This window comes from Calidris pugnax, unplaced genomic scaffold (assembly GCF_001431845.1).
Source record: "Calidris pugnax isolate Ruff unplaced genomic scaffold, ASM143184v1 scaffold31, whole genome shotgun sequence".
NCBI classification, from domain to species: domain Eukaryota; kingdom Metazoa; phylum Chordata; class Aves; order Charadriiformes; family Scolopacidae; genus Calidris; species Calidris pugnax.
In genome coordinates, this window is record NW_015090786.1 from 9,818,427 (window position 1) to 9,839,741 (window position 21,315).

Consider the following 21,315-nt stretch of genomic DNA (forward strand, 5'->3'; position numbering starts at 1 on the left):
CCGCGGCGCGGCGGGCTGCCTCCGCGGGCGCGCAGCGCGGGGCCATGCCGGCGGGGCCGCCGCTGCTGCGGGGCCCCTTCCTCCTCCTCTTCTTCATCCTCTTCTTGCTCTTCCTCGGCGCCCCGGCCCGGGGAGCCGTCTACACCAACCATTTCTTGGTGGAGCTGCACGGCGGGGGCCAGGCGGAGGCCGAGCGGGTGGCGGCGGAGCACGGCTTCGGCGGGGTGCGGAAGGTAAGCCGGGGCGGTGCGGGGAGGCGGTGCGGTGCGGTGCCCTTCACGGCGTCCTCCCGCCGTGAGCATCCTGCCCGCGACTTACCTGGGGAGAAGGGATGGAGCAGGGCGCGTCCCGCCTGTCCCCACCTTAATCCCCCCTTTCCCGAGGGGATTTTTTAGGAGTAGCGGTGCCAAGAGCCGCTGCAAGTGCTTCTCAGCGGTGGCTCAGGAGGGTGATTTTCTTGGACTAGAAAGGAGTTTCCCACATGGTAGCTCGGTGCCTTTTGACTTACTATGTAAACATCCTCCAATTGAGCGCCCATCCTGCGGGGTCGGGAGCGACTGGGGCCGCCCAGGGCTTCCTGTGCATGGCTGTGCTCCAAACTGCTCGGAACACTTCAGAAATAACTAAAGCTGCATCTCCATGGAGAAGCTTGCATACAGTTTAAATGGAAGATTTCACAGGAGGTTTGACACTCAAGTTTGTGAGGATGGTGGCTTCTTAATCTTACAGAGAAATAGGATGCCCCCAGGCTGAACAAGCTGCTTCATACTAAGCACTACAAGCAATCAGTGCTTATGTCTAATGAATGTAAGTTGGGAAACTTAAAGTGCCATTGGAGGTTGTTTTCTCTCCTGAGGTCCCAGGAAATCCGAGGTAGTCTCAGTGGCAGGGAGTCTCTTCCCAGCTCCTGGGGAGCCCAGCTCCAGTAGAAATCTCCCCCATTCAAATAATAATTAGATCTTTAAATATTTTATGGTACAGTCAGATCTGGGGTGAAGACAGGGAGAGGCTAACAGGGTGCCTTGGTCAATACAATTCCTGGCAGACTTAATGCCCAGGCAGCACTTGGCTTGGAGCGGGGAGGAAGAGCGAGCTGTGAGCGTTGCTGCTGCTGCTTGTTTGGTTTTTTTCTTTCCCTGGTAGTTATGCAATGAGAGCCTGATCCTACTCCTGAGGAGATGAGTGAGAATGGTAACCTGAACTTGGATGAGTGAAATGGATTAAGACCTTGATTTAAAAAAAAAATAATAAAAAGGCATATGAAGTGAGACTCCCTCCCTCGGGCTGCCTTGTCTCAACTCCAGTGGGGGCTCATTAGAGAAATGAGGACAAGATCGTTGATGCTTTGACCACAGCCAGCTCCTGCTGCTGATAAGATGCTTTTGTTTTGGGCTCAGAGCCTTGTTCTGATAGCGAGGGAGCTGGGCTGCTGATGCCCTTGGGAAAGGATCCCTTGTGGGGATTAGGTCTTGTTATGTGAAACTTCTTAGCTATGGTCAACTGTTTTCCCTTTATATTCCCCTCCTGTTTGTACTCCCTCCCTCCTCTCCTGGGGATGTCTGACTGATAAGGCCTTAGGGGGAGGGAAGGGCATCCTTGTGCAGAGCTGAATTTCTTACTACTTTTGTTGGATGCTTTCAAATGATGCTGTGACCCACGTGGGGAGGAGACGGGGAGAGAGGGGATTTTGTAGGATGAAGAAATGCAGCTTCTGGGCTGTTACCAGAAGCTGTTACCTCTCCCCTCCACCATGCCTCTCCCCAGGGTGCCTCGGGCACATGAGGAGACATACAGATTCTTCATGGGAATAAATCTTGTAGCTCATCTAGGCAGAGAGCTGGAGGGAAGTCCCTGGGGTGTGCGAGAGGAGAGTACCTGCTTTCCAGTACATGCCACGGGGGGGCTGTTTCCCGTGGACACGGGTGTCTCTAGGAATGAAGCCTGGCAGAGCCGTGCTGTGATGTGCGTGTGCTCGCGGGCTGGGGGGTGGATGGTGGCTCCTGTACCGAGCACACGCTGTCCCAAGAGGTTTCTAGGTTACATCATCCCGGTCCCTGAAAAGCTAGAAAGCCTCCCACCCCTCCTCCGCAAATGCAAGAGAAAAATAGCACCCTACTAATTTTAGGCAGTAATTTTAGGGAATAGGAAAAGTTCAAAGGGTTTGGCACGTAACTGTCTGTGTTGGAGGATAATCCGTGAGAGGCTGATGGCAATCTCCGTTCTGCAGCAGGGGAAATCTGTGACGGGGCTTGGGTGGTGACAGTCGGCCGTTAGTCAAAGCCTGTGCCGTCTCTTCGGTACTGCTGAACTGAAGAGTCTCCTAATCTGTTTTTCTATCATCGGGCTTGTCTGGCATCTCTGCTTAGAGTCTGCAGACTCAGCTTTCATGGCGGTAACGACAGCGCGGAAAGTTGAACATGGCCATGTGTGTGTATGGAAACAGAGCTGTTACTGGGAAACTCTCAGGGGAAAGTACTGCGTGTAGATATGCTGTCTAATGAAATATTCAAAAAATAGCAGAAAAAACCCCTCAACTTATACTACAGGGAGAAGTAATCTTTGCATATTTCAACCACACATAGGGTTTGGGTAATATAATGAGTTATTTCCTTAAATCAAATACAGTTACCTTTATCCATATTGGAGAAGAGCTGTTGTCTGAAAATAATCACCTTTATTTCACTGCAGGGACTTCCCCAGTAGGAGCACAAGAGCAGATTCAGCTTTTTTCTGTGTGAGGATTTAAGACATATATGAGAGGGATTTCTTTTATGTATGCTATGCATCACAGACCTCTTTTAACATGAGCCGATGGGAGTTGATTTTTAAATTACATATTTTTAGCACACATGGTTTTTTCCTAATAACAATCTCTTAGCAAGTACATATTACAATTACTGAAGAGCAGATTTCTGCAGAAATACAAGAGAAAGCATTGCCTTGAAGATTAATGTAATGAACTATACAATGGGCTTTCTAATTGATTCTTTGGCCATGCTTCCTGCCATCATTCTGAAGCCACTACAAAACTTCAGGTGGGCTAAAATGTGTACTTGAAATTCAGTGCTGGATGAATTGACTAAGAAGGTCTTGGTACTTACGTAAACAGGTGCCTATGTTTAGATCTAGGATCCTAACATGAGACAGTCTCAAAAACACTGGTTAATTTTTCATTAACCTTCCTTGAATTAATCCCAAGTACAGATGTAACTCCGATTGTGCCCTTTGATTTTTTTAATTTTTTTTTAACGTTTGCAATTTTTCTATCCATGTGTACCTGCCAAAATTGATTCTATGTATTCCTGATGAAACAGATATTGTGATAAAGCGTATTCTTTTCTTAAAATGGTTAGCCTTACCATCCCCAAGCATTCAGGAGTCACAAGGATGCCCCTCTAATAGATACATGTTAAATCATGAGAACTGCAAAGGGAAAAACTTCTTTTTTTTTTTCCTCTTCATTTTATTTGCCTCCTAGCATGATTGCCACCAGAATAGATTTCTTAATGCAGGCTGAAAAAAGCTGCTTTCTGACCTTGCTTTGCAATTCTTAATTCATTTCTAACAAGAGGAGTTGGAAGAAGCATTTGGAAATGTCTCCTAATTTGGAGATCAGAGTTTAGACATCTCTTTCCATTTCATCAGCAACCGGGAGAACAAAATAATCTACCAAATGCCACCATAGCTAAGTGTTCCACTTCTGGTAGCATTGAAGTGGAGGGTTTTAAACAATTAGCATTCAGTGGCCTCAAATTTTAAAATAAGAACCAAATACAGGTTTCAAAACATGGAGAATTTTGTGTTCCCCAAAGCCAGTCTATTTTTTTCTTTGATGTATCACCCGATCACCTCTCCTAAACCTTGCAAAATCCAAGGTACCTGGCACACCTGTGACTTTTCTGCTTCCCATTTTTGCTTAGGGGGCTCTTGGTTGAGGACCAAGCTTTCTGGAGTTGGCCAGGAATTTCTGGGTGAAACGTTGGGAGCTTGTGCATGAATACATAAATTGCGTAAATACAGACCTACTGAAAGCAAAACGTAACAGATAAAACAGCCAGATTTTTTGCTGCAGCAGCCCACTTCTGCACCTAGGCTGGGAGTCTGTGAGTCAGGAGTTGGTGTGGTGTGGGAGGCGGACCAGGAGGCAGAGGAATGGCTTTGCAGCTTTGGAGGCTCTTTCCCAGGATCTCCTTCAAGAATCCTGAAAATATCATCTTAGGGTCCAAACACTAAAGCCCTAAAAATCCCTTCTTGTGTAGATAAGCAGCCCCTCAATCCGGAGAAGAGGTGTTTCCCTAGCTTGATAAGATGTCAGGATATGCTTCTCTGTGCCCGGAATGCACTGTGATGGACAGATGAGATTCTGTCCCTGTGAAAAATGCTGGTTTCAGATGTGGGCCTGTATGTGTGTCTACAGATATGCGTGTTTATATACATAAATGTGTTTCGTGTTCCTTTTCCCTTAATACCTGTGCACGGAGAAGAAAGAAGGGTGAATTCTTAGCCAGGCTCCTGGCTGACCATGTGTACATATATGTTAACCAGGCAATTGTGCACGTATCAGGTGGTCCATGTGTGACAGGTAAACATGCCTGTGTTGCCTTCACATGTGCTGCTCGTGGAAGTGTTAGTTCTGGCCAGTTGAAGGCAGAACAGAGGCTGCAGACGTGCCCCAGTGTGGAGACAGGTAGGGAAGCATTGGAGCATCCCATGGTAAGAGGAGGCAGAGAGCCTGGGTCTCACTGCATTGGGCCTGCTGGAGTCCAATGGCTTGAGATCAAGCCTCTGTCTGCAGTGTTTCCGTGCGCTAATACGTTTAATAATTAATTAGCTTTGTGTTTTATGCTGGCCTAGAGAAAAGGATGTTTGTTTGCAAAAGTAATTCTTCGGGAAGCAGAAAAACCTCTTAGACATAGAAGGTACAAAGTAAATTTTTGAGGAAACCAAGAGCTTTAATTTCCTAGATTTCACTGTTGCAATTTTGTGTTACTAAGATAAGAAGTAAATTCCATGCAAGTGCTAATTGTGCAACTACTGAGATTTCAATAGGTCATCTCACCATAACAGCGAATGCTTATGTTTCCAAGAGGTAGTCTGAGCTGATATGTTTAAATTAGGGGGAAGAAGCAATTAACTAGCAGGAAAAGTTTGATCCTGCTGTGGGAAGGCACACTGCTGGGAGATGATGGAGAGCTCCCTTTTCCAGAAAAGCCCTGGAAGAAAGTAACTGTGGAGACAGAGAGAGCAGCCATCTGTGTTTGGAGGGATCCTTGGCAGCTCCTCGCAGGTGGAGTCCAGGCTGGGCACAGACTAGGAAGTCCCATTTGCTCCTATTTACACTCGAGAGAGATGTTAGTGGAATTAAATAAGAGTTTTGCCATGCTAGGAGAGAGTTTGCCTCATATGTGGAAATACTAGTGTTTCTTTCAAAATGATGCTGTTTTGTTTTGATTTTGGTTGTGGTTTTTTTTATATTGTATTCTACTTTGGATGCAGAAGCAGCCCCAGGAGCGGACACTGTAGCTGGCTAACTCAGAACAAAAAAAATCCCCTGATACTTAAATGGACTCACTTATGCATGTGAAAGCTGTAAACTATCAACAAGAAGAAGAATGTAAACCACAGGCTCAAATACATCCCTAACCCAGTTTCTATAGAGCTCCTTCTCTATCAGAGACTCAGACCGACTGCCTGTTGGCGGTGAGTGTTCTGTTTGAGGTATGAAAATAATTACCTTGTCAGATTTTCATAGCATTTATTATTTGAGTGTAAAACAAGAAGGTCAGACTCCCCTACTATAGATCCCTGCTGTAATTGCTCTATTACTGTTTTGAATACATGGTGTAGTTCTGTTTCTTGGCAAAACACACACATTAAACATTACCTCTACAGATAAGTTTTGTTTTGTTTGCTGAGCTACAGCTCAGTAAACACAAGGATACCAAATTCTGGGTATTTATAAAGCTGCCTGCATTTGTAATTCTGTTTATACCATATTGCTTGAACTCATTGGTGAAATTGAACATGTGGTATAGACCTAGGAAATGAGCTGTGCATAATTCTTTTTTCACTTGTTTTTTTGATGCTGCAGCCCAACTGGGGATGTGCAGTTATTTGTTTTCATTCAAATTACATTTAGTTTTGCCAGTGTCGAGGAGAGAAAAATAGAGAGAAAAAACATACAAAGAAGTTAACATCATTTCCAGACGGCTGTGATCCCAGCACACCAGAACTGAACGTGGTGTGTATCTCCTGCAGCCTGGCCCCCAGTGCCTTCCTGATGAAAGCTGGTGCGCTGTGGTGTGAAGGCACCAGGGCCAGCTTTCTGCTCCAAGAGGTAGCTCTGGGTCTGAGGGGCTTAAGCAGCTGAGGAGCATCAGTGCTCAGTCTGTGGATGCTGGGTGGTGCCAAAACTGGTAAAGCAGGACCAGCTTGCCCGGGTTCCTCTCTGCCAGAGGCTGCCTGCACACCACCAGAGCAGAGCAGCCTCCCAGGCCAGTGGTTTCCATGATCTGGCACCATGGAAACCAGATGCTGCCATTGCCCCCCTGACTTGTTTTCTAGAGCTTCTGGTCTGGAGAGTACTTGTGGCTGCTCCACCAGTGATTCCCCCACCACACAAGTTCCTTGGTAACATTTTGTGGCAGGAAACAGCTTGCTGCCCTGTGTACTGTGTCTGCTAACCCTGGTGATGGCCCTTTTCCTACTATTTTGAAATCCTTTCAAAGTATTGCATGGAGTGACTTCAGCTCCCCAGGTTGTCTCTCTCCTTTGTACACCTCTGTGTAAAAGAATCACGATGGTGTGTGGAGATTTTTGTGCAACACAAAAGAAGTTCAGGATTTGCACCGTGAGAGACAGGATTATTATAGAGGAAAGAGGTCTCTTGCTTTGTTTCTTTCAAGTCTGCCAGTTCCTTAGCTTTTTTGGACCTGTGCTATGGAATTTACAGTCAAAGGTGTTATTTTAATATCAGAACTAGATAAACAAGGATCATTAGTATGGTATCAGTGGGATCTCCTTTCTTCTGCTTGGATAGCTTTATTGCAGATGACTTTCAGGCTATTTCTGGACTCTGCAACATATGGATCTTTTCATTACCTGTTTGTTTTTGAACTCTGGGATCCCATATGCTGTGACTCTCTCTGGGGCCCTACGTGAAGCTCTCATTCCTCTGGGTAGGTTTTTGATGCATTGAGAGCAGTCTGAGAGCTGTTCCTAAGAGCCAGTATGGGTATCTGTTGCTATTACCTACACCAAAATTGAGTTTGTCCCCAGACGTGAGGTTGCAGAGCTGTGCCCAGAACCAGACCACAATAGTTTAGGTTACTGCAGATGAGGCAGAGCATTTTGTTTCTAGCTTGGGAGTTCAAATCCAGATTAAAACTCTAGACCAGAATAAATCGTCAGTTCATTCCCAGCTCAAAGTTCTTCCATTTGAGAACCTGTGGCATCCTTGGCATTTGGTTATTAGCAGGCAAACGGTCCCAGAGACTGTGCTGCAAGGCTTGGCTCCTTCAGAAAAGCACTGAGGTGACAAGATGTAACACCCTACCCAGTCTTAGAAAACTTCTACTGCTGTAACTAATGTAGTTAAAATGGGAAAACAAACCCAGTTGCAGTGCTGTTACTATCAGCGTAGGAGTGCTAACATCTGTAACTCATGCCACATCAGAACATTATTAGCAAAAATTTCATTTAAGCTAGAGCTTTAACCAATAAGACCACGCTGATTTAAAAAAAAAAAACAACCCAAACCAAACAACAAAGCCAAACTGACAACAATAAGGAAAAAAAAAAGCATCAGACTTCCTGGAATAGTTGTAACTGGTAATACTTTACAGTGTAGATAAGTAGAATTTTGCGCATGACCCTTTTCCTCATTCATCTATGGAATTATTGCAATTAAAATTAATCCATGCAACTCAAATTTCAAATGCTTGTAATAAAGCACTTACAAAGTAGTTGCTGAAACATATGTAGAATTTATTTGGTAGATAGGATCAATTAGTAAGTCCTGAGAAATGTCTATGCTTATGAAAGATTCTGTGAACTGGAAATCAAGCCAAAATGCTACGATGATTGATAAATTCTGCCAGCTCTTATGAAAATATTATACCTGGGGAACCCTCCTGTGCAGTTCCAGTTTGTAGCCTGGGTGGCTAGTTTCTGTGAGAGCTGTAGTAAGAAACTCAGTGGTGTAGCTAATGAATCTAAAATTTACCTTCATCCTGTACTGCTATCCGAGTCATCAGAATCTCTGTTCTTTTTTTTCTTTTTCTTTCAACTTTTTCAAATAATTAAATGGGTCAGGTCTCTACAGGATGCTGGCTGCATGGTGGCTATAAATATTGCAGCAGGCAGCCCAGAGCTTCCATCCATCACTGGCCTCTGGTGGGAGGAAGCCGAACTGCTTGACTATTTGTCAAAGACAGGATTTCTCTAAGTAACCTGAAGCAGCCTGGTGAATTGCTCTGGCTGTAAATCAAGGCGAGCTCTACATTTAACTCCCTTAAGTTCATTGAAAAAGCTAACCCTGTGTTACTGAAATGGAGATTTAATTTCAGCTCAGGGGTCCCAGGCTGTGTTTTGAGACAGAGAGCACTGTCCTAGAGAGAGCTGAATTTGGTGTTGTGTGAAATTCTGCATGGCCACCACACGCAGTTTATCAGCCGGCATGAAATCCAATTTGGTCACGGATTTATGACAGTCACTCGAAAGTCTAACTCAGTTGAACGCTGGCTGTGTTCAGCAAGTAGTGGGAGCTTGGACCTAAAAAAAGAAATTTCGAGCTAGTCCAGTTGCCATTTATGCACTGGGATTACAAACAAATAAATTAGGTAGCGATAGCTCTAGTTTACTCACTGAAGTACTGAACTGGGCCATAATGTTCTTTGTCATGTATTACCTACCTTCTCAAACACAACTTCTGTGTAAATGTTACATTCTTAACTTCTTTGTCCACAGAAAGCAAATGGAAAGAGTGACCTCAGTGTTTGCATCAACCCGGTCGGCAAGTGTGTCCCAGATACTCATGACTGAACTAGATTATTTGCTTACCTGATGAGTAGAACAGTAATATGTCAGAGCTGCTTTCTCCTAGAGTACAGAACTAAAGTGTGGAAACCTGAAACCCAACAAATATATATTTAATTATTATTATTAAGCAGAGAAACTGGTACCGTTATTAGGTGAGTGTTGGATATCAAACTAGGGCCAAACAGGTGAGTCTCCTCTTTGTGTAAGTAGTAAAAGAGGTGGGATATAGCCTCCACTGTCACGATGACAGAGGAACCTCCTTTCTGCCTACTCATTCTTTATGAAACATAAGTGAAATGAAGGAGTGTGATTGTGAAAACCACTCTCTGGGTGAACAGTCTTTGTCACCTACTGTGCAACACCGAGTGCAGTAGAAGCTTCTGTTTAAGGCTTTTAGCTGCAGCCAAGAGATGTTGAATTGGCTCTAACTAGGGCTGGTGAATTCCCATCGGTTCCACAGGGACCTAGAGCTTCCCTGTGTCAATTAATGTTAGAACTGTGTTTCAACTGAATTTAGCAATTTAGAAGTTACTCTGAACCAAATGTAGAGTGGAACTGTCAAGTCTGCATTTGGGTGAAGAAGTATCAAAACTCAGAACTGGAACACATTGGGAGGTTTGGAAAAAGTGGTTGTTAACATTGGTGGAATGACAGCTTTGGATCAAGGACATCATCTGAAGTTTGGTTTTTGCAGCATTTCCATCTATTTTTTACATTACCATTTAAAACCTTCACAGGCAAATGTACTTTTGTTCTCTTAACTGTAACACCATTCCATTTCTCCTACAATTTAGATATAGTTCAGAATAAAACCCAGACAGAACAGCAAGTGGGTTTTTTCCCTCTTTCTTCTGATGGGGATTAAAACACTCAATATCATTCTGTAAAATCCCTTTTTCCCCTTCTAACTGAATGTATTTTACTCACATTAAATATGTTGTACCTTGGTAGGGAAACCAGTATTCTGGGCTCTAAAGGCTGAAACATGCTGAGTGATTAATTAAAAACCTACATTTGCCCTGCTTGACTAATGTAATAAAAGCAAGATAACATATTAGCACACGCTGGATTGACCACAGTTTCTGCTGCCAATAAACTCTTGTCATTTATTAATTGGTAGTAACAAACAGTAAGAGGACATCACAGCTGCCTGAAAGGTCCATGAGGTAGGTCCTGGGAGGAAGGGGAAGAGGTGGTGGTGCTGTTTTCTTGCCTTTCTTATTGGTATTGCGAGCATTCAGGCAGATTTGGGTCAACCTTCTTCTTCTGTCTAATAAGGAGCTCTTGAACCCACCCAGAGCACTTGTCTCTGCTGTGAAGTGTATACTGCTGTATACTGGAGCCAAGAGGAGCTCTCTCCAGTCCATGGTGATATAAGTAATGGAAGAATTTGCTTCTGACCTGGTCTTGTGATAGTGGGGATTAATGTCCATGACTTTCTCTTAGCAGAGTCAAGCAACTTTACAAAATTAAGGAAAACAGCAGTGTGCCAAAATTTCTCTTTTCCATGGCCTCACTGAAAATATTTTTCTTAAAGCTTCCTTGCCCTGCTCTTCTCAAGCCTACTATCTTAAGTTTAAAAAAAAAAAAAAGCAACAGTGTGCGTCCCCCATACACTAACATCACAGTTTTGTTTCTAATTCTTACCCATCATCATCTCTCCCATAAAGCACATACTTTTCTCCGGGGCTCGACTGCTTCTCTGGGAACTGGAAGGCTTGTGTGGTCTAACAACAGAAACCTCCCTGTGAAGCACTTTCTGTCAGTCGGCTATTGCTTGGCAGCCTGGCATTAAGCAGATGTGGAGAATAAAGAAAAGAGTAAACATTTTGAATAGAAAGCTACAAATCTTCCTTAAGTGATGGTAAGGGTAGCATCTTTGAATTAGTGCAATTCACCTTCTCTGGGCTTTCTTGAGTAGCTCTTGTCAGTAATTTTGGTCTGAGCTGCTTTTATAGCACTACTTCGTTAGAGCCTGAGTTCATGACGTTGCTTTTAGGCGCTAGATTAGCTCAGCACTGACATGCATGTTCGTGTCCGGCACACTTTGTTACATGGACATAGATTTAAAAATAATGCTGAAGTGCTCTGCTAAAATGTCCGTGAGCAGCCGTGTCGTGCCCCCTCTCCATCTTTAAGATAGAAGTACCAGTATTTTTTGGCTGGGGCATCCTACATCTTTTTAATGCTGTTTTAAAAATAGCAAACTTCATCTCATGGCTTTTATCTCAGTGTTTTTAGAGCTGACGTGACACCAAGTTCCAGTGTGACAATAGCAGTCAACCTGTTTGGTTACGTGCTTAGAAGGAGAGCTGGGTCGTAGATGAGGAATGAGGCGAAGTGGCCGTTGTTAGCAGTACTAATTGCTGTCAGCAGTATTGATCCGGCTTTGTCAGAAATATACCACAGTCACTTAAATTTGCAGACTATAACAAAATCAAGCTGTTTCTTATGAGTTTTCCCGAAGGCAGATGTACTGATATGAAGAAGATACTTCCATTGTCTATTATTTAAGCATAGTAAAATATTTTCCAAATACCTGTTGCTGAAGAAGTACCTGATTACATACATATATGTGTAGATGTACACATTAGTATATGTTGACAATGGCACTTGGCTTTTTATAGTTACAGTTTTATAGCACAGTCTGTAGTGCTGTGCAAACATTAATTAAATGAATCCTATCAATAAATAAAATAAGTAAACAAGTACTTATTAGACTATGCCATTCTACGCACAATGCAACTGAAACAAGAGTATTACAGCTGTAATTGCCTGAGATTCTTGTAATCTTAGTAGGTGCTGGAGTTCTGAAGATGCTGAAACTCATGGCTTGTTAGTTTTAGCCCCGGCTCTGTCCTACAGCAGAGTTTTACCATGTGAAGCAACAGCAGACAGGGAAAAGCAAATGAACCGGTCCTGGATAGAATGATCTTGGTGAGAAAGTTATTTGAGGTATGAAAAATTTCACAGTGTCTTATCACCTTGAGAGGTGCTTTGGAAACACAGAAGCACCTTGAAAGAGTGGCAGGATACCCAGGGGAGCCCCATTGCTCCAAGAAGGAGACAGGCACTTACAGCAAAAGTTTTGTTTGCCTTTGGTAATTAAGTGTAAAACTGGCAAAACCATTTTTGGGGTACTATCTTTTTTTTCCCTTGTATTTTTAAAGCATTGTCTGTCACTGGCTAAATGAACTACAGTTAATTAACTCGGTCAAGTACTGACTGGCTTTCTGGCTTATGTCATTTACAGTGTACAGTTGAGGAGCAGTTCCTTGAAGTCACTACTAACACGAACAAGTTTGGAAAGTTAAGTGTAGGGGCCCTAAAGAATGTCTGGATGGTTGGCCTAGATGATCTGAAAGCTGCCTTCCACCCTAGGCAATTCTGTGATTCTGTTCTGTGGTTCTATTTGTCTTTTTCTGGTTTCCTTTTTTTTGGAGGGGGGACACAAAGGAGCTTTTGGGTTTTTTGTTGTTTTGATTTGGTTTGGTTTTTTAACCCGATGAGTGAAATTCTCCCAAATTGTGGAAAATTTTCATTTTGTGCTACTGATTCCTGTTTTAAGAAAATGTAATTGATTATTGATTCAACTTCTGATAGAATTGCGTTTATCATTCTAAATGATGTGTATTTTTATCTCTGGTGTGTGTGGTTGATATGGAACCGTGTAGCTGAATGATTGGAGGGGGCTGTCTTATTTTTCCAGTGGCCGTTTGTTGTTGCTAAAGACAACAACACAACTGTTAGATGCTCACAGTGACTTTTCTGGGTGCTGAGCTCCAGGATTCTCCCTGGTGCCCAGGGCTTGGCTGAGGTGCTCTTCTTTGCAGGATCCTCAACATCTGTGTAAGAGGCCATAATGATGATTGCTAAGCCTTCACTTCAGGCTGTCAGCCAAACAGCCAAACATTACCTACTCCAGGTAATGATGATCTGGATTAATCCAGACAGTCCAATGCAAGTGCTGGTGTATTATAAGCAAGAACATTCTCCTCCAAATCTGGAAAGTATCCTGCTTTCAGCAGTGCACATGGCAGAATTGATAACGGGGTTTATGGTTACTGGGGAGTAACGGGTAAAACTCTCTAAAATGCACAGATCCATTCACATAAACTAGAATAACTCTTTTAAAAGCCTCAAATGGCTTCTCCAATTCACTGATAAAACTATCAACAAATCCACAATCTTGTCACTGATGACTTACATGGCTGTTACGTGCTTGCAGGATGAAGCTCTTCAGTGACAAACTTAACAGTGATAGAAGTACAGTAAAATATTAAACTTCTATGATTCATTCAATTGCAAATCAAATCCCAAATACTGCAAACTTGAAACCAAACCAATGGAGCACTGTTTTATAAGTGCTTGGAAGCACTATGTGTGATAACGTAAGAACAAAACTGATGAGAAAATGAGAACCAGAGATTTAACATCAGAATTGATCATCTACCTGAATGTAGACAACTTTGCGCCCTTTCTCCTCTCTGGAGCAAAAGAGGTGCTCCTGGGGCTCAGCTCTGCTCATTTTAACATGGCCACCTAAAACAGGTCAGATGAATCATGCTCTTAAAAGTGCCTCTTTTTTTTGGCCATGAATTGTACAGGGAGCTCAGATGAATTCCACATGGACAGACTGGACATGTAAGCGTAATTGCAGTCTCCATAACTGGTTCCATTTCTTCCATTTACTTCCCTGTATTTACTGAACTCCTCATGTCCAGCTGTTGAGAAGACTGTTTAACCTTGTGGTTGCTGTGCGCCAAGAGGGACTAGACACAAGGCTTTATTTTATCCTTTTGGATAAAATAAAATCCAAAGGCATATATTCTGCAAAGTCTTTGGATATCACCTTTGACTTTACGCTGTTTCTAGAGGGAAAAACATTACACTGTGGGGGTGAGGGAACCTTTCAGAAACTGTTGGAAAGTACTTCTGCTGGCTTGAGAAAGACTTAACAGAACTTTTTAAGCAAGGTTGCCACGTTCTTACAGGATAACTAATCTCCTAAATAACAATAACAGGTAGCCTTGATACCGTGAATATTACAGTATTTTGATTGACTTCTGGAGAAAAGGAACAGCAAACAGATCAATGATCTCTCAGTGAAGCACTCACAGTCCTTTCTTATTACCACCACCTGTTGCTGATTACCTTAAGAGGTGGTTGCACATGCATATGAAACAGCTGAAAACATATCTAGGTTCCTACTTTGTAGGAGAAACATACTGCGTGTTAATCAGTTGATTTCACAAGGATCATCTTATGATGTTTTAAGATGAGATTTATGTTTTGGGAGTGTTAAACCTCTGGCTAAGACCTCCACCTGCCAGGTTTGCCAAGACAAGCAGATTAGGCTTTGGTGGAGGCAGCTAAACAAGACACAGATGCAATGAGAAACGAGCCAGGAAGACTAAGCCATAACACTCAGACCTGAACCTGAATGTGGCAGTCTTCAGGGCTGTTGGGAGCCTGTGTGGATCCTTGTGCTGAGCCTTCGGAGTAATTATAGCACGCTAATGAGAAAGTGTGAAATCCTTGCCTGGGGCCGTGGGGGCACAGTGGATTGGATTTCATGTTGGGTAAGCTCTGGTACAGCTTTAGTCCTCTGTGCTATTTCCTATTTCTCCACCAACATTTGAATTAATCCTTTCCTGTTGGTGCTTTGTTCTGTGATATTTGGTGCCTGGGGCTGCCTGTGTTTGTAGCTGACTCTACTCTTATGTAGCCCTCATTGCCACAGTGAGTGAGTGCCTTTGACTGCAGACTTGGCTCCCATCTGTGTATTTAAAAGTAAAACGATTTCTAATGCTAATTGGGGTTAAGGAAAATAAGAGAAAGAGAGTTTAAAAATTCATATTGAATATTTATAAGCATCCTCAGTGCATTTGATGAAACTAGGATGAAAAGGTTTCTAAAAGGTTTCTAATTTCTGCTGGGAGGCACTTTGTTGTGCTTCACCTATAATGGCAACCGAAGGAGCGAGGTCTGTGGGGCCTGTGAAGGCTCCAAATACATTTACTCGTTCCAGGTTTAGGTTGTATTTTCTGTTGGTGTAATTACTGAGCAGTAATGGGATGAAAGAGCTCACCTGTGCAGATTTATGGCCCCTTTTAAAGTCAGGAGCTGTGCTTGGGCTCTGGGGGGAGAGATGCTTTGTGTTAAAGTATACTTTTTTTTTTTAATCTTTTAAAATTTTCTTTGTATTTTGTGGGATGTGTACTATTTTTTTTCCTCAGAGCAGACAAAGGGTTTCTTTAGCATCAGTGTTTGAACCCTTGCATGTCTGCCTGCATATTCATCCTAAGGCAGGCAGGAAACCCTGAGGAGGGTCTTTGTCAGCCTGGCTGGATGAGGATTTTCTGTGAATGTCATTCACTGATGGATCCATTTATGCTGATTTTGGAGGCGATCAAAGAAGGCGACCCTGGGGTAAAATCACCCTTTGCTTGCATTTTTAAATGATTTTGCTCAAAAGAAAGTTGTTATGGACTGTTGTCTCTGTTGGTAACTTGGGAGAGGAACCTTAACAATAGGTTCAAGCGCACCGGTTTTAGGATATTACAGTATCGAGGACAAATCATTGGAAATGATGCACAAAAGGTGGCAGTGTGCTGGAGGGATGCTGTGTTACGTGGTACAGCATGAAAGGCTGCATGGGAAGACTGGGCAGAGATCAGCCCCATTAAAACAGGAGGGGGGCTATCCAATCTGTTCTTAAGCATTTTGTCAGCACCTTAATTTGCTTGTGAGATGTATGGGGAACAGATAGAGCCCTGAAATGAGTCAGTAAAACGTAATGTTAAATACAAGCCTGGGAACTGAGGTTCCTCTTTATTTTCCTGTTGTATTTGTCACCTCTTAAAACCAGTGACAGGCTGTGAATGCTGGACCTCTTGCGGAGAGATAGGGAAAGTACCAATACCACTGGCAGCTTTATTCAACATACTTTTAAATATTTATTTTTTTTTTTAGCATTTATTTCAGCTTTGTAATACTTTTCCTGTGGACAGGCTCTTCTGGTCAGATGCCGCTGATGCTTTTATGGTTGTTTTCAGTGTTAGCTTTGCCCAAGGTGGCCCCTTTGCTGCTGTTTTAGAATAAGGATCAGTGCCTGAATTTAGTCTTTGTGTGGCTTCTTTTCTTTAAACCCCTGCACCACTTTGCAGGTGATACTGATGTCCTTTGCTGTCAGAGAGGCAAAACTATATCTAGTGCTACTGTGTATATTGTCCAAGGTGAGACCAAAAAGAGAAGTGCAGTTTGATTTTTCTCTCTCAAGTAGACAAAATGGGATGGGAGCCATCAGCTCCAAGGGACCTGTGTGTGCTGCCCCATCCTAGAGCAAGTGCCTATGAAGAACAGGCTGCCTTGTCCCTGATTTTTCCTTCTTGGAGCAGATCAGTAGTTGAGGCCTCATCAGGAGACTCTGTCACCTTTTTTCCTGCTTCCTTCTGTACCGAATGGTACATCTTAGCCATTGCTTTCCAGATAAGCCTCTTCCATTTGAAGAGGTTTTTTTTTCCTCCATTTATTTGAATGCTGAATTTTTAAAAGATATTTTCTGGTCTGCATCCTTTTCAGGAAGGAGGTTAAGCTGGATTTCATCTTTAGATAGTATTGTTAATAACCACAAAGAGCTTGCAAATCTGAAGAAAAGGAGACAGGTGCATGCATGAGGTTTTGCTCTACTTGCTGTGTTGTATTTGTGATTCTGGTTTTGTTTGTATGCATTCTGCACCAGTAATTTTATACAAATATTGCAACTACAATTGCAATTCCTACACAATTCCTGAGATTCTTAGAGTCCTACTTTCTGTTGAACTGCATTTATACATCAAGGTAATAGTAGACTCTTCTCACTCTAAATAATCCTCCTCACTTCAATATTCAAGTGCTTTCCAGTAATTAGTTATCTTACATAATTGCTACTTTTTCTCTGAGGGCAGGAAGCTTTGCTTCTGTCTTACAGAAAGAACCTGAGCCACCAGGCTGAGTGCGTTACTCCTCTGTGTTACGGGCACAGCTGTTGCTGCTGGAATAGGATTTGCACTCAAATAAGATTCTAGCTTTACGACGAGAATATTACGGAGGAGCTACTGCTGGTGACGTGACGCTTTGGAGTTTTTTTATGTACTGGAGTCCTTCTGGCTTCATTTCAGTTCATTACAGACACTGTTCATTTTGCTATTTGCTATTTTGCTCCGGCTCCAAATCAGAGTAGACCTCCTGGAGAAGTGAATAGTGGGAATGAAGACCGTGCCGGGAGCTACCTGTGTCCTGCTGGATGGTGGCTGTGGAGCAGTTACAGCTCAGTAGCAAGAGTTGATCAAAACCAGGGCACTTCAGATGTTGCTTCTGGTATTCGCAGATCTTAATGCGAGGTCCTTATCCAAGTCTGCAATGTTTTAGGGTCCTTTGCTGGCATCTGACTTCTCCTGTGTGTACGTTCCTTAATTTTAAGGATTTACTGAAGAGTTTAGATTCTTCCTGCAAATCGCTCAGTTTCTTCTATTTAATTATTCACAATCCAGTGTCATGTTTGATCATGTCATATTCCAGCTATTGCCTCACTTAGCTGCCTTCCTGTCTTGTCCTTCCCAGTTCTGTTGAATGTGTATGAAAACCGTGCAAACTGTAAAAATCTTCTTCTGAGATTACTGGGATATCTGTGGAAGCCGTGGAATAGTCTTAGTCTCAGTCAGGCTTACTCATGAGTTTGTCCACAAATCTGGTCACTGTTTTACTTGACTTGAATACACTGGTATTATAAGTTTACTATATAATATATTGCTTCATTCTAAGTGGCACTAAAAACTTAACCATACACAGAAAACACACAGTGAATATGTGTGATACGTTTCCAGAAATCCTCAAAATTGCTGAGAGTCTTCCTTAATGGAAGAACATCAGGATCAATATTTGACTGGAATTGATTTGAATGGTTCATACTGAGATAAAAAGAAGGAAAACAGCCTGATTTCACTGTGAGAATTAGAGGGGTAATTGGACCGCAGCTTGCGATGGATGGGAACGGTTAGCACGGCGAGATGGATTTCAAGCTGTAACTGATCTGGCTATTTAGACTTTTTTTCCCCTGCATATTTTTGAGAGTAATGTATCTGGCATGGGGGAAGGGCCATTTCCTGGACAATCAGATCTGTTGCCAAACTCTGGATTATGGAAATACTTGATTACCCAGTTATTAAAGATGTCAATATAGGCTTTCGAAAAATAAATCAGCTTTTTAAAATAGGACCTAAACCCAGACAGGATTTGAGCCTTAAGAGCTGCGGCTCTGAGGATGGATATGAAGGGTAGGAGACTGCTGTTACAGCTGCCATGAGCTTTTGTAGCCTCACTTCTCCTTGTGTTGGAGCTGTTGTGTTCTTAGCAAGTGGATGGAGCTGATGCTAAATATTCTGATTATTTGCCCAGAAAAACTCACCAGTTAGCCCACAAATCAGCTCCAAAGGACCACAGTTTTTTTTGATGAAATCTCCTTAACCTTTTATATACACTTAAAAGGAGGTAATTTTATCAGAACAGAATGTTTTTTTTTTCCCTTTTTATAGTTACTTTATTATGGATCACACGCCATGGAATTTTAAAAGTGAAAATGAAATGTTTTGATTTCATTGATATAAAAAACCAACCAACCAAAACCAACCAAAAGCTCACATACTCATTTTTGAATGTGACCAAATGTTAAACTTTAAGAATTCGTCCAGTTCTGGGCTCCCCAGTTCAAGAGAGACAGGGAACCACTGGAGAGAGTCTAGCGTAGGGCAACAAAAATGATTAAGGGATTGGAACATCTCCCTGATGAGGAAAGGCTGAGAGAGCTGGGGCTCTTTAGCCTGGAGAAGGCTGAGGGGAGACCTTAGGTATGTTTACAAGTATCTAAAGGGTGGGTTGAAGGAGGATGGAGCCGGGCTCTTTTCATTGGTTCCCAGTGACAGGACGAGGGGCAACGGGCACAAGCTGGAACATGGGAAGTTCCACTCAAATCTGAGGAAGAACTTTGTGGTGAGGGTGCCAGAGCCCTGGGACAGGCTGCCCAGGGAGGGTGTGGAGTCCCCTTCTCTGGAGACCTTCAAGCCCTGCCTGGATGCAGCCCTGAGTGATGTGCTCTGGGCAACCCTGCTTTGGCAGGGGAGTTGGACTAGATGATCTCTAGAAGGTCCCTTCCAACTGACAATTCCTTGAATTCCCCGTGAGTCTCCCATCCTGGCCTGGTTTGTGCCTGGGAGCAGACTCCCTGCTGAGGCAGAGGCTCAGGTGGTACCAGGCCCAGCTGACCAGCTTGTTTACCCCCTGCAGGGGTGGCCGGGTCAGGTGACCCAAACTGACCAATGGGGTGTCCCGTCCCATCTGCCCTGCTCAGCAGAACAGCTGAGGGAGCAGAGGGGTCAGGTTGGCTCCTCTCCAAGGGTTCCTCTTCAATGAGGAGGATCCTGTGAGTTTGTCTAACTTCCTTCCCCATCAGAGCGTTCCGGAACCCTGTTCCTGTGGTCACTGAGACTGCTCTGGGGCTGCAGGTGGCATCCTCTGGGAGCTTGATACAATTTTGTATATATAAAAATATATACAGTCTTGTATATATCTTTATATAATCATTACTTAATTATTTCCTTCTTATTTTATTATTACTATTTCATTAGTTTAGTTTTTTCTAAACTCACAAATATCTCTTCTTCCTCTGAGGGAGAGGAAGGTCGGAGAACATCTGTTGTCTTGTCAATGGCCAGCCCGGCCTACACTGCGACACCTTCCCACCCCTTTCCACCTGTGTGCCCAAATATATTTGCAGAGCAGCACCAGATATAGTGATAGATGTAATGAAACAGGAGATAATTTCATAGAGGGAAAATTGTATTTGTGAACCGTGTATACCTCTACGCAGTAACAATCTGTCTTATGGCAGCAAGATCCTGCTACCCCTGTTCAGCCTGGGTTTCCACAATGAATATTCCATCTAGACGTCGGTATCAGGTTTTTGGTAAAGAACTTTGAACTCCTAAGAGGTTTATATCATGAAGTGTAGATAATAAAAAGGAGAGGAATGGGGCTGTCATGGCTGTGCTGGAATATCTCTTTTAAGTAGTTATTTTACATGCAGGGCTAACCTTTGAAGTTGAAATGTTCACAGCATTAACATACAACTTCCCAACAAGAGCCCATTTTTTTTTTGAACTTTTACAAAGAGAAGCTTAGTTTAAAAATACATAGTTACTTGCTTAGATTTAAACATTCAACTAGAATCTCTCTTTTAAGTTGGAATGGTGAAAAAGCTGTAGAATTTGAAATGCAAATGGAGTTTTCTAATGGATTGCTGGAAGTGGGATGCTGTTCTCCTCACACCGTGCCTTAGGTGGGGCTGGAAAGCCCTCGGGAGGTGTTTGCTTGCTGCTGAAATGTCTTAGGAAAGCTGTATAAGACCTCTCCCAGCCGGACACTGTGAACTGTCTGCTTTCTTAATGTTCTTCTTCCATTACACTTCCTGGTTTTCAGAAGACATTCCAAATACTGTATTTTTGAGAGAGTGGAAATTGCTCTGCTTTAGTGCGTACGGCATCAGTTTGGATGCATTATAATGGCTCAGAAAAGCACTTGTGTAACACCTTGTTGCTGAAGGATGGTTTGTGGTAGTTTCAAATCATTTGCAGTTCATTTTGTTCTTTTATTCTGGCTTTTTCATGAAATAGGAACTAATCCTGATGTGATCTGGGGAAGCCCTTCAGAAATATTGGCACTGTTGACCTTAAACATAAGGTGAAAGTAGTACCCAATGTGTACAAGTGTGGTTACGCTTGTAAACCTGTAGCAAATAACTTTAATGCTGCTGTGTACACTTTTCAAAAGTAGCTGAGAAGTGACATTCTCAGAAGTGATTTGGGCCCCCTGCTATAACTCTTCACAAGTTTTGCTGTAGACTCCTGAGTCACTTCACGAGTAAAAGTTTTCCATGTCATCCTTATTAGTAGCCAATATCTCCGTGACATTTTTTTCTCTCTCTCTTCCTCAGCTCCCTTTTTTAGATACTGGATACTTCTTTTATCATAATGGCATTGCCAAGGCCAGGAGAAGACGCAGTCTGCAACACAAGCTTCATCTGGAAAAGGATTCCAGGGTAAGCGTTTCATCATTATGTGCACCTACCGTGTTTTTTTTGTGACACAGACTATTTTTGGTGAGATCAGGGTGATGACCAAATCTGTGGTTATGGCTGTGTTTTTTCTCCCATGCTTGTTTCAAGCTTGGTAACTGCCATAT

The 21,315-nt window shown here is 42.9% G+C and overlaps 1 protein-coding gene across 2 annotated transcripts in view; it reads left to right on the forward strand.

Moving 5' to 3' along the window:
• PCSK2 (proprotein convertase subtilisin/kexin type 2) overlaps positions 1-21,315 on the forward strand; it is a 135,557-nt gene that overhangs the window by 25,094 nt on the left and 89,148 nt on the right. The window contains exons 1-2 of one of the 2 annotated variants that reach the window (XM_014966446.1): positions 45-233; positions 21,068-21,172. In XM_014966446.1, coding sequence (XP_014821932.1) covers positions 45-233; positions 21,068-21,172 — 294 coding nt within the window. Of the gene's footprint in view, positions 1-44; positions 234-21,067; positions 21,173-21,315 lie in introns of those variants that run through there. The other variant, XM_014966447.1, reaches the window with a different exon arrangement.